At 53.1% G+C, this 12,112-nt stretch overlaps 1 protein-coding gene and 1 long non-coding RNA gene across 3 annotated transcripts; both read left to right on the top strand.

Annotated features, from left to right (window-relative positions):
• Positions 1–367: 367 nt before the first annotated feature.
• Positions 368–10,021, top strand: PI16 (peptidase inhibitor 16). Of its 2 annotated transcripts, none has more exons than XM_072833222.1 (6): positions 368–683; positions 4,766–4,987; positions 7,055–7,164; positions 7,431–7,519; positions 8,118–8,789; positions 9,003–10,021. In XM_072833222.1, exons 1-6 carry the CDS (start codon positions 522–524, stop codon positions 9,122–9,124), a joined length of 1,377 nt encoding a protein of 458 aa, XP_072689323.1. In that variant the 5' UTR covers positions 368–521; the 3' UTR covers positions 9,125–10,021. The 2 variants fall into 2 exon arrangements, with proteins under 2 accessions (XP_072689323.1, XP_072689324.1); XM_072833223.1 differs by having other exon boundaries at positions 475–683; positions 8,118–8,666.
• On the top strand, positions 2,330–2,807 carry LOC140637116 (uncharacterized). The gene is made up of 2 exons (XR_012034349.1): positions 2,330–2,439; positions 2,569–2,807. It is a non-coding gene; the product is annotated as an uncharacterized lncRNA (long non-coding RNA).
• Positions 10,022–12,112: the final 2,091 nt, after the last annotated feature.

Below are 12,112 nucleotides of genomic sequence, written 5' to 3'. Positions count from 1 at the left end.
GAAAACTGCCAAAAACATAGCCAGCAAAGGAGCAGAACCAGGATTCAAGTTTTGGCTGGCCCATCTTTTTTACAAAATACATCTTGTCTTCCTCTGTCCTCCCATAAGCCAACTACAGCTTCTTTATCCTGCCCAGTCCTCAGGGGCAGGGTCCACGTGGTTCCCGTCCTCTTACTTGTCCTCAGCACCCAGTGGGTGTGACCTGGGTTACTATATTTTGCCCCTGAGGACCTGTCCACCACTCGGGAGGACTGCAGAACACACACAGCACTTGGCCTGAGCCCCCGTTACCAAGAGAAAGAAGGCTTTTGCCAAGGACTCTGAGGGGAGATAAATGCTGGGAGCGAACTCAACTCTGGTCAGGACCCAAGCACCCAGCCCTCCTGGAGACATTGTGTGAGCTGGGCCAGGCCTGCAGACAGCCCCTCCCGCCGCCCCAGCCAGGGTGGTGCTTGTGTGGGAAGGACTTTAAATCCAGCTGCCAGACCCCTGGCCGGGAGAGGCTGAGAGGACTGGCCACCATGCACAGCTCCTGTGATCTGCTGCTGCTGCTGCTGCTGCTGCTGGCGGCCACCGTGGGCCCTGCTGGCGCCCTCACTGAAGATGAGAAACGTGCAATGGTGGAGCTGCACAACCTCTACCGGTCCCAGGCATCCCCACCTGCGGCTGATATGCTGCAAATGGTAAGTGTGGCCAGGGACACTCACCTGCCAGGACTGAGGGGTGCTGGGGCCAGGCCCCCCAATCCCTCCCACCCCTGAGTTGAAGCTACCTCAGAGACTCATGTCTCTGGTCAGTGACAGAGACATATTATATAATTCACAGGTCCCCAGAAGTAGTCCCATTAAACAGATCAGGAAACTGAGGCTCAGAGGGACTTGCTGGTCCCTCAGGGGCTTTCAAGTCCCTCAGCTGGTAGAGCCAGGCCTGAGACACCCAGATTCCCACTCCAGTGACCCCTTCCTAAAATCCAGGTGCCCGTGATAGGGGGAACACAAGTTCCTAACACCTGGGTGAAAACGGTCTGGTCTTTCAGATGCCTTCCAAGTCAATGAGAAGAGGAAACGCAGGCAGCAGGATGGGTCCCACCCAGCACTAGGGTAGGAGGGATGTACTAAGGAGGTGGGTGAGAACAGGAGCCAGCAGCGGAGAGGGCTCTGCATCACACAGTTCACATTCTGTCTCGGTCACACCGCAAGACCTGCGATTTGGGGTGACTCCTTTAACCTAATAAGGACCATCAGTTTCTCATCTTCTTCATTAGAGCTACCTATATATCAACATGGACACTGAATCTCACAGATATAACACTGATAGGGGTGGGGAAGGAAATCTCAATATATATATACAGTAGGGCATATTTACATAAGGTTTAAAAATGTAAAAAAAAATACTATTGTATACTGGTGGGGACACATGCAGATGTAGTAAACACACAGGGACATGCCTATAGATGATGGAAACCAGATTTGGGATGGAAAGCCAGATTTGGGGTGGTGGTTACCTGTCGAAAGGGAGAATTATTTGATGGTAGAATTAGGGGCAAGATGTTAATGCTCAAGATGAAAAGAGATAAAGCCGGAAATTCACCTCCTTCCTGCTCTCCCTGAGGACCAAGCAGGCCCATCCTCTCTGGCCACCCTCAGGTGCTCTGGAAGGTTCATGAGCAATGTCCAGGGACCCCATAGCTCATGCCTCAGAGCAAGTTCACACCTAGGAAACAGAGCAGTGAGCCTGAGGGTCTGGGGACTGGAGTTCTTATAGCTTTGTTCCATCTGGCAAAGTACTAGGGGTGGGTCCTTTACCTTCAAAGGCTTCCATTTCCTGACCTATCTCTTGAGACTAATGATCCCTACCTTCAGGGTCAGACAGGATGACAAAGATCCAGGAAGTCCCCTAGAAATGCACACAGCTCAACCAGGAACTACAGACAAAAGATAAGCTCTGCCAGTAGCTCCCTGATTGAGGCTTGGAACCCACTTAGCCTTAGTTTCCCCATTTGTAGATCCCTGATGCCCTACAGATTTGTTGGCTGAGGCTGGGGGCTAATCACCCAGGAGCTGCTCTGTGGACAGAGGTGGACCTTGGTGGAGGGACAACATTCTGGGAAGCAGTTTGGATATTCAGGGGTTATGCTGCTGTCTGGTGGGAAGTGATGGGAGGAGGTCAGGGGCTGGGACACCAGGATAAATTTGGAACAAGGCTCAGGCTCAATCTCAGGAATGGTAAATGCTGAAACTCTGGAGCCAGATGGCTTCTCTCAAATCTTAATTCTGCCATTTATTAGCTCTGTGACCTTGGCTAAGTTACTTAACTTCTCTGTGCCTCAGCTTCCTCATCTGTAAATTGAAGATGATGACAACATAGCAACTCCCCTGTAGGATGGTTGGGAGGACTGAATGAATATGTAGAAAGCGCTTAGAACATGTGTGACACATAGTAAGTGCTCAGTAAGTATGTGATTAACAAAAGAGGGAACGGGTCCAGGGTGAGGCAGGTGGCAGTTCTCGTGGACTCTTTTCTCTCTTGTAGTTTCCACATCTAATTGTCACCACTTTTACCTCCCAGAAGGTTCGATCTTCCTTGACTCCTACTCCCACATCCTGCTCCCTTGGTACAACCCTGGTCCAGTCTTTCAAGACTTCTCTCAAGACTCCTAGAAGAGCCTCTACCTGCTTCGCCAGGCTCTGGCCTCCGTTGCCAGAATGAATAATCCAACACATGGTCTTGACCTTGTTCAGTACCTTTCAACAGCTCCCAATGGCTCCTGACTGCCTCGGGATAAAGCACCAGCTCCTGAGAAGGCTCTGTGTGTCCGGGGCCCTGCTTACACCGCCAGCTTCCTCTCCTGCTCCGTTTCTCCCTCAGTTACCTCAACAGCTTATCCTTCCCCAGCTAAGATGGTGTTTCTCACCTCTACACCTTTGCTCATGCTATGGCTTCTGTCCAGGATGTCCTCCCCTCTCCACCTGACCAATGCCTCAGTTCTAACCCTTAGCTTAGTGTCTCCTTCCCACCCTCACGTTGGGCTAAATGACCCTCCTTGGTGCCTCTTCATGACCCATTGCGAGTCTGTCATTTACCATGTGGTAGCCCAATCGTTTATGACAATGTGAACTTGGGCTTCACCTCCAGGCTGGCACAGGGCCCCCAGACTGTTGCATGAGTGAATGAGTAAATGAATGAATAGACTTGTTTTCAGATGGTGACCATGTGGCCAGTGTGGGTGGATGCCAGGACTCAAAAATCCACAGGGGTCTCGGGAAGACTGAGAAGCCTTGAGACCCATAGGAATGACTCTACTGGTGAGATTCCACACATCCAGGCAGAATAGGAATCACAGCCAGCCTCCGTAGGGAGACCACTTAAAACAGAGCCAGTCATCAACAGCTGACAAATGTCTACTGAGCACCTGCTATGCGCCAGCACTGTGCCAGACACTGGGGCCACATCACTGTCTTACCCTGAAGGAGCTGACTATTCAGTCTGAGGTCCCGCAGGTCATCCCAGAAACCCTGATCCCGGTCCCCTACACCCTGCCACTTCTCACTCCCCAGCTCCCCTTACTGCCAGAGTTTGAGACAACCTCAGGGACCAGTGATTTGGGACAAAAACACCCAGGGAAGGAAAGGGATTCACCCATAGTCACAAAATGGGGCTGTCCCAGCCCTGTGTTCTCATCCCCACCCCAGGCAGCTGCTCCTGAGAGCCTTGTGTGGGTGAGGAGCCACACAATCCCCTCCTCTCAGGGTCACCCAAGCTCTTGGCACTTTATAGGCTGTCTGGCTCCCACAGCTGGCTGGGCCCCCAGAGGGTGGAGCAAGAGTTGCCGCCAGGCATCCATTTCTAGGAGAGGCCAAGGACAAAGTTTAATGGGATCCAGACCTTTCTCCTCAATCCTTTGTTAATCGCTCTTTCCACCCACACTGGGCCTGTCCTCCCAGCCAGGGACACAGAGAACCTCAGGGGTCCCTTAACCTAAAATGCCCCCTCCAGCTGCCTCACCTCAGGTCCCCCCCCCCCCCCCGCCCCCAGGAGAACGGTGCTTTTGGGATCTGATAGCTCCTGGAGACACCAAAGTTCTGAAAATAGGCCTCTCAGTGAGGGTCACATGGAGACGCTTAATAGGTTGACAAGGGTTGAGAGCACTTGGGAGGGAAGTCTGGAGCTGGTAAAGCCATGGAGGCTGGGCAACCCCAAGGGGAGAGTGGGACCTGAGAGGGGAGTGCTGACCCCCTCTTACTTATGATGCCTGGGTAAGAGGGTGGAGGGTGGTGGAATAAATAATGCAGCCCTTGAACACCTTACTGGACATCCTGTGGTCTTCAGAGCAGTCGGGCAGCCGTGGGAGGTAAGCAGGGCACAGCCGTCCTCCGTTCACATAGAAGGATATTAATATTAATTAATAATAACACCATTACAAACATCAACTCACTTATTCTTCCCAAAGCCCCATGCAAGTTTAGGAAGATGAGGCAATCTGTCTGAAACCACATAGCTGGTAAATGGTCCCAAGTTTGGCTAACTCCATGGCCCGGCGAGGCAGCCTCCCACCTCCCCACAGAAGCCCACCAGGAGCACAGAACTGTTCCTGGTCACGGCCTGGGTCACCCCGAGGGAGGGGAGGGCTCCGCCTGCAGAGGCCCCCAGGACACCTCCAACCTTCTTCTCTGACCCCAGAGTTGTGGGCATCCCCACGTCCCCCCCCCGCTGCCTCCACGGAGCCCAAGGCGTTCCTCACCTTCCTCCTCGACCCGCCCCGCAGAGGTGGAACGAGGAGCTGGCCGCCTTCGCCAAGGCCTACGCGAAGCAGTGCGTGTGGGGCCACAACAAGGAGCGCGGGAGGCGCGGCGAAAACCTGTTCGCCATCACGGGCCACGGCTTGGACGTGCCGCTGGCCATGGAGGAGTGGCACCACGAGCGCGAGCACTACAACCTCAGCGCCGCCACCTGCGACCAGGGCCAGATGTGCGGCCACTACACGCAGGTGCGAGGCCCCAGAGCACTGGGCGGGGCTACATGGCGAGGGGGCGGGGCCGTATGAGCAGGGGGCGGGGCCGGGGGCGGGGCGGAGGGGCGGAGGGCCGAGGGGGGCCGCCTCTCCCTCCCCAGGACTCTAAGCCCGCAAGACCCTCCGTAGAAGTCTTTCCACGGTGCGCATGTGTTGTGCAGGCCTCTGAGGAAGTCTGCTTCTCGGACTCAGCCCAAACCATCTCCAGTTAACTCTTGAAGAACCACGATCGTCTGAAAACCTAGGTGGCCTTCTGGGCCTCCTCGTACAGAGGGGACCTAAGTGAGGTGTCGCAGAGCCAGTTTCGGGGGCCGTAATTATTGTCCCGGGCAATCCTGGCCGACCTCTGAGCGGTCCCGTCCTCTGGCCCAGGTCCGGCAGGGCTTCTGGCTTCTCTCACTGTCCCTCTTTTGTCATCTCTCATGGCGTCTGGGGTGCTGCTTCTAATCAGCCAGGGACCGATGAGCAAGCACCACTGCGTGTGTTTAACCTTCTTCCTCTTTTACAAACTATGTGTGAGGGCGCCTGGGTGGCTGAGTGGCTTAAGGGTCTGCCTCTGCTCAGGTCATGGTGCCAGGGCCCTGGGATCCAGTCCTGGCATCAAAGCTCTCTGCTCAGTGGGGAGTCTGCTTGTCCCTGTCCTTCTACCCCTCCCTCCTGCGCATGCTCTCTCTCTCTCTCTCAAATAAATAAAAATCTTAAAAAAAAAAAAAAGGCAACAAAACCATGTGTAAAATAAGAACAAATGGTCACTGTATAAAGGTTTCAGGGAGACCTTGAGAGCATTTCCTGCCCTTCCCAGCCACTTTTTGCTTATGTAAGTGTTCTCACTGCATTTTGAACGTTTGCATTTCCAGATAAGAGATGTTGGGTGCAAGTGTGTATGGGTGTGTAGGGGAATTAACATTAGTGTTATTGAATTCATGTTCTTCTCCACCCAGTGCTTATTGTTCAAACAGTAGCATGACAATTCTCTTACAAAAAGAAAAGGAAGCTCAACCTTCTTCCCCCTCATATTCACCAATTCCACTTTCCAGTGCTTTTTTTGAGTGGTATTTTTAGTGCTAATCTTTCAAGAATAAAATCCCAACATCACCCACCCAGATGAAGAAGTTGTGAGGGCCCAGTAGCCCTCCCTGTCCTCTTCCCTCTGTACCCTGCCACATCTCACTTTACCCCCCTACCCCTAACACACACACACACACACATGCACACACACATTTCCTCCTGCTACGATTGCTGTAAGTGCCCAGCAGGAGTGGGTCTGGCCCACTCCCACCCCAGTGTCCTCCAGGGCTGAGTGCACATGTACTCTGGGGGCATTTCTGCCTATGAGATGCTCACCACTGCTGTCCTCAGCTAACTTAAACAGAAAAACCACCAGTCCTGGGGGCTATGTGCAGAATTAATAACCAGAGTCAGATCTCACAACAAAAACTAGCCTCTGTTTGAGTGTCTCCTAAACAGACCAGGGCCTGCAAATAGCAAGGGGAGGCTGCTGATCTCAGCCCATGGTGGTGCACAAAGATTGTTTGGACTTCTAAAATTTTACACTTAAGACAGAATTCCTTCTAGCAGCTAGGAGACCCAGACTTAGAGCAGAACAGATCCTCACAAGCACTCACTTGTGCTTTGGGGAGGAATTTCTACATCCAAGATGGCTCTTTCCATTCTCTTTCTTGGATTTTGTTTGTTGCTGATATCTAAGATTCTCCCATTTGAGATTCATTCCTTTGGGATATACTCCTTGTTTAAAGTGCACAGGAAGTTGCAAAGAAAAAAACACACAGGAGGAGTTCATGAGGGTATATACAAAATGAAGTTTTTTCAGAGAAAGGCCTGGTGAAACAGTGTATGTGGTTCAGGACAAATTCCTACAAAACTCCCTGTTTAGAGTTTTATCCTGAAGCTGTGTGTCCTTAGAGACTTGGATCTGACAGGTTGTAGAGATCTTCTTCTCCTCATCCATAGAAGACTGGTGTAGACAGACACTAGCTACTGGCATCCCACCCAGGCTAAATTGTTGGGTTTGCCCTTCTTCAGGTGGTCTGGGCCAAGACAGAGAGGATTGGCTGTGGCTCCCATTTCTGTGAGAAGCTCCAGGGTGTCGAGGAGACCAACATCCATTTGCTGGTTTGCAACTATGAGCCTCCGTGAGTGCCCAGGGAGCCTCTGGGATAGAGGATGGGCAGAGCCAAGGGGACGGTTGAGTTGGGCAGCCTAAGAATGTGGGAGGGGGCCAATTTGGGCCTATACCCCATACCCTTGGGGGAGCTGTGAGGGCACTGGTGGGAACCCAGCAAGCTAGTGGGAGAAAGTAAGACCCGGGGTACTTCAGGCCTAGGTGTGTGTATGAGGGATAGGGACTCAGGTTTGCAGGGACCGCCCTGGCCCCCAGCATCATCCTCGCCTCCCACAGGGGGAATGTGAAGGGAAAGAAACCCTACGAGGAAGGCACTCCGTGTTCCCTCTGTCCATCCGGCTACCGCTGCGAGAGCTCCCTCTGCGGTGAGTTGGCCTGGGGTGGGGAGAAGCAGGAAGGGGCGGCCAGGGATGGGGCTGGGTGGTCCTAGAGCCTCGGTGGAGTCCCCAGCGGTGCCCGGGCAGGACACCACCTCCGGGGACCTGGGGACCGTGGTGGGCCCGCCCTATCGGGCTTCCAGAGCCCACTTTGCCTGCCTTGCAGTCACTTCGGCGCCCTGTCATTCAAAGTGACTGGATTTCAGCTCTCCCAGGGGAGGGTGGAGGACAGGAGGGGGGTGGGCTCCTGAGCTTGAGTTCGAGGAAAGGGTCCCCGAGGTGGCGGTGCCTATGGTGGGCGTGGCCAGGGCGACGCATTAGGGACACACAGCTAGCTGGAGAGTCCCCTGAACAAGTGGTTGTGTGAGTGCGGAGAGAGGCAGAGTTGGACACGGAGGTGGATGGAGGGGACACTGTTATAAAGCTAAAATAAAATAAAACTTACTATCAATGAAGGACAGATTCGCTGGAGAGCGTGTGTGTGTGAGAGAGAGATCACAGGACATTTGGTCGCTCACCGTGACTGTGGTGGGGCAGGGATGTGGGGTCCTGCCACAGCACTAACGCGGGCCTTGTTTCTTGTCAGAACCCGTCGCGGGCCGGGAAGAGGCTCAGGATTTGCCTGGCCTGGTAACCGAGGCCCCATCCTCCCTGGCAACTGAAGCTTCAGGCTCTGGCAAAAGCCGTATCCCTTCTTCCCTGGCAACAGAAACTCCAGCCTCCTTGGTAACAGAGGCCTCAGGCTCCCTGGAAACCAAGGCTCTACCTGCTGTAGAAACCAAGGCCCCATCTTCCGTAGCAACGGAGGAGCCCCCCTCCACCGCAAGGGAGGCTCCACCTTCCTTAACGACTGAGACCCCTTCCTTGTTGGTGTCTCACAGCCTGTTCTCCTTGGATGAGGGGCCAGCTACCTCCCCCAAATCAACCCATGAGCCCATCTCCAAATTGGCAGACAAAGAGGCCAGCAGGACAAGAATGCCTTCCAAGAGCCCAGAGAGTTCTCCACACCCCAAGATGTTCTTGAGAGGGACACGGGAGCCACTACCCCAGTCCCAGAAGGTGGGCAAGGCTGAGGCAAAGTTATCTCCTTCCAGTGAGGTCTTGGCTTCAGTTTTTCCAGGCCAGGACAAGACAGGTGAGCTGCTGGCCACATGGGACCACATGGGGCACACCTCCTCCAAGTCCCTGTCCAACTCCCCCAATACCTCTGCCAGCGCTAAAGCCACACGTACCCTGGCCCTGCAGTCATCGCTGCCAGGTAAGGCCTGTAGTGTTGGTCCCACCTTCCCTCCTTGTCTCCAGAATGTCAGCACCCAGCCCCCAGCATAGGTTATGCGCACAGCGGGGCATGCACCCTCTGAGTAAGAGCTTCCTCCCCGGCTGCTGGACCCCACTTGCACCCCTGGCAGGGAGGGTGGGAGGTCAGGCATAGCCTTGTCCAGGCTGAGACAAAGCCTCTCCCTCCCCACAGGTGCAGAGGGCCCTGAAAAACCTAGCATCAAGTCAGGGCTGAACCAGGGCCCTGGTCATATCTGGGGCCCCCTTCTGGGACTGCTGCTACTGCTTCCCCTCGTGCTGGCTGGAATCTTCTGAAGGGGTCACCACTCAAAGGCAAGGCCTGTGGGGAGACCCTGGCCTTATGCCCACACTGCATTGTCTTTCTCCAAGTAAGAGGCCACAGTTTCCTGGGCAGGTCCTGCTCTGTGGCCCAGTAGCCCCCCTTGACCCCAGCTTCCGGCCGGACTCCAGGCAAGTGACCTGTGCCCCAGGAGGCCTCTATAAGCCCGACTCCTGGCACTGGCTCAGGAGTGCCTCTGTCCCTATGGAGGTCCACCCCTCAGCTAGCTGCAGATTGTTCTGAGCAGTGATCCTGTGGCTGCTTGTGCTCATCCTCCAGTGTCCTGGTGGCCATGGTTCTGCTCTTCCAGGAACGGATCTCAGCGCTTCCCAGAAACCCCTTGACCCCTCCTAGGTCCCTGGCTTCTTCCTTCAGCCATCTGAGTCTGGGGCTATTCCCAGGAATACCTCCTGCCTTCCCAGGCTGAAGAGGTCAGCAGTCCTCCTGCCATCTCCCCCACACTGCCCCTCACCCCACAAACAAGATGCTTCTTGGCTGAAGGTGCTCTGAAAGGGAAAGGCTGCAGGACACCTGCCTCATCCTCAAACACCTTGGGGGCATGAGGCCTGGCTGGCTATGAGCTCAGGGTGCCAGCCGGAGCGCCTCCTGCCCCTCCAGTCTTAATCTTAGGGTGTAGGTGGAGATTCAGGGGAGATCCCTGCCTACCTGGATGGACTGCCACTGCAGATAGGGGGCTCTCCCTGAGTGCCCCTTCCCCCTACTTGCAGATGTAGCTGGGGAGGTGGAGTTGTGAAGGGCAGATGAAGGACAAGCTCATCTGAATGGGGTTCCATGATAGGCAGAGACCGGGAAGGGAAGCCTCCCCCCTCCCCCCGCCCCCGGACTCCCGAATAAAAGCCTGTGTAAGAGTACCGAGTGTCTGTGCTTATGCGGGGCGGAGGGCGAAGGAGGGTCTCTGAGAGTCCTGAAGAGGCTCCCCTCCCAGGCCCCAGCACCTGTCCCCTCCCCACCCCACACCATCTAGTCCTTTGGGGGCACCTTTCTTTTCCTTTCTATAACCTGGCCCCCTCCCCAACTCTTTTTAAGATTTTATTTATTTATTCATGAGAGACACAGAGGAGAGAGAAAGAAAGGCAGAGACACAGGCCGAGGGAGAAGCAGGCTCCATGCAGGGAGCCCGATGCAGGACCCAATCCCAGGACCCCAGGATCACGCTCTGGGCTGAAGGCAGACGCTAAATCGCTGAGCCACCCAGGTATCCCCCCGCCCCCTAACTCAAACTTTCAGGTGGCCAGCAGGAAGGAGGAAGGGCCCAGGGCTGACCCAGCCAGCTCCAGGAGTCACTGGCCGAGGCTAGTTGGGTTTTAGACCAAGTCAGGGAGTGGCTACAGCCTCTTTACGGGGTGCTGCGGCTCGGGCCCATCTGGTACACAAGGTCAAAAGGCTTTGCCAGCCCTGGGTGCTTTGAGGAATGCTGAAAAAGGCTTCTGGAGTCCCAGGCACACTCCCCCAGGGGAGCACAACTGGATTGTGCAGTGCTGCAGGGGAGGAAAGTGTGTGTGTGTGTGTGTGTGTGTGTGTGGCTAGCAGCAGCAAGTAACGGAGGACGGCTTGGGACCCAGATGGGGCCGGTGGGGAGGGTCAGAGCGACTGTCTACAGGCCAAAGCTGGAGCGGGAGCAGTTAAACAGGAAGCATGCAAGTCAGACCGTGTGCTAATGTGTGTGTGTGTGTGTGTGTGTGTGTGTGTGTGTGTGTGATACAATGTATTAAGACATAATATAAATTCAGATGTAACTCATATAAAATCCACCCAGTTAAAGTGTACCACCCAATGGTTTTTAGTATATTCACAGGGTGGTGCAACCATCAGCACAATTTTAGAACATTCTCGTCATGCCAAAAAGAAACCCTATTCCATTAGCAGCCACTCCCCATCCCCCCACCACCCCAAGCCCTGAGAAACCACTAACCCAGTGTCTCTATGGGTTTGTCTATTCTGATATTTTGTATCAACAGAATCATACAATAAGTGGTGGCCTCTTCTGTCTGGCTTCTTTCACTCAGCATAATCTTCTCCAGATTTATCCATGTTGTAGTGTGTGACGGTACCTCATTCCTTTTTATTACCAATGTCCCCTTGTATAGAATACATTTTATTTATCCATTTGTCAACTGGTGGACATTTGGGTTGTTTGCACTTGTTGGCCATTATGAATGATGCTGCTATAAACATTCATGTTAAAAGTTTCTGTGCAGGCATATGTTTTCATTTCTCTTGGGTATATACCTAGGGGCAGGATCATATAGTAACTGCGGATCATTCGGTCACTCTATGCTTAACATTTTTTAGGAACTGCCAACGTGCTTTCCAAAGTGGCCGCACCATTGTACATTCACACCAGCAATGTACAAAGGTTTTTGTCTCTCTACATCTTCACCAACACTCATTATGCCTTTTTAAAATATAGCCATTCTAGTGAGTGTATAGTATCATCTCATTGTGCTTTTGATTTTTATTTCCTTGATGGCTAATGATGCCAAGCACATCTTTCCATGTGCTTATTGGCCTTCGGTCTATAGAGAGGTATCTTTGAATTTTCTGCCCATTTTTTACCTGGGATATTCATCTTATTATTGAGTTGTAGGAATTCTTTATATAGTTTATATGCAAGTCCCTTCCCTGATCAGATATATAATTTTAAAATATTTTCTCTCATTCTGTGAATTTTTTCAATTTTTCTTTAGGATGTCTTCTGAACACAAGTCTTTAATTTTGGTGATATTCAATTTATTTGTTTTGTTGCTGTGCTTTTTGGTGTTATATCTAAGAAACCACTGCCTAATCCAAAGTCACAAAGATTTATGTGGGGTTTTTTAAAGATAATTTATTTATTCAGGAGCGTGCGCGCGCACACATGCGCGCAAGAGAGAGAGAGAGAGAGAGAGAGAGAGAGGCAGAGACACAGGCAGAGACACAGGCAGAGGGAGAAGCAGGCTCCA

This window comes from Canis lupus, chromosome 7 (assembly GCF_048164855.1).
Source record: "Canis lupus baileyi chromosome 7, mCanLup2.hap1, whole genome shotgun sequence".
In the NCBI taxonomy this organism is placed as follows: Eukaryota; Metazoa; Chordata; class Mammalia; order Carnivora; family Canidae; genus Canis; species Canis lupus.
The sequence above is the reverse complement of the archived record's forward strand: the minus strand, read 5'-3'. Positions and strand labels throughout refer to the sequence as shown.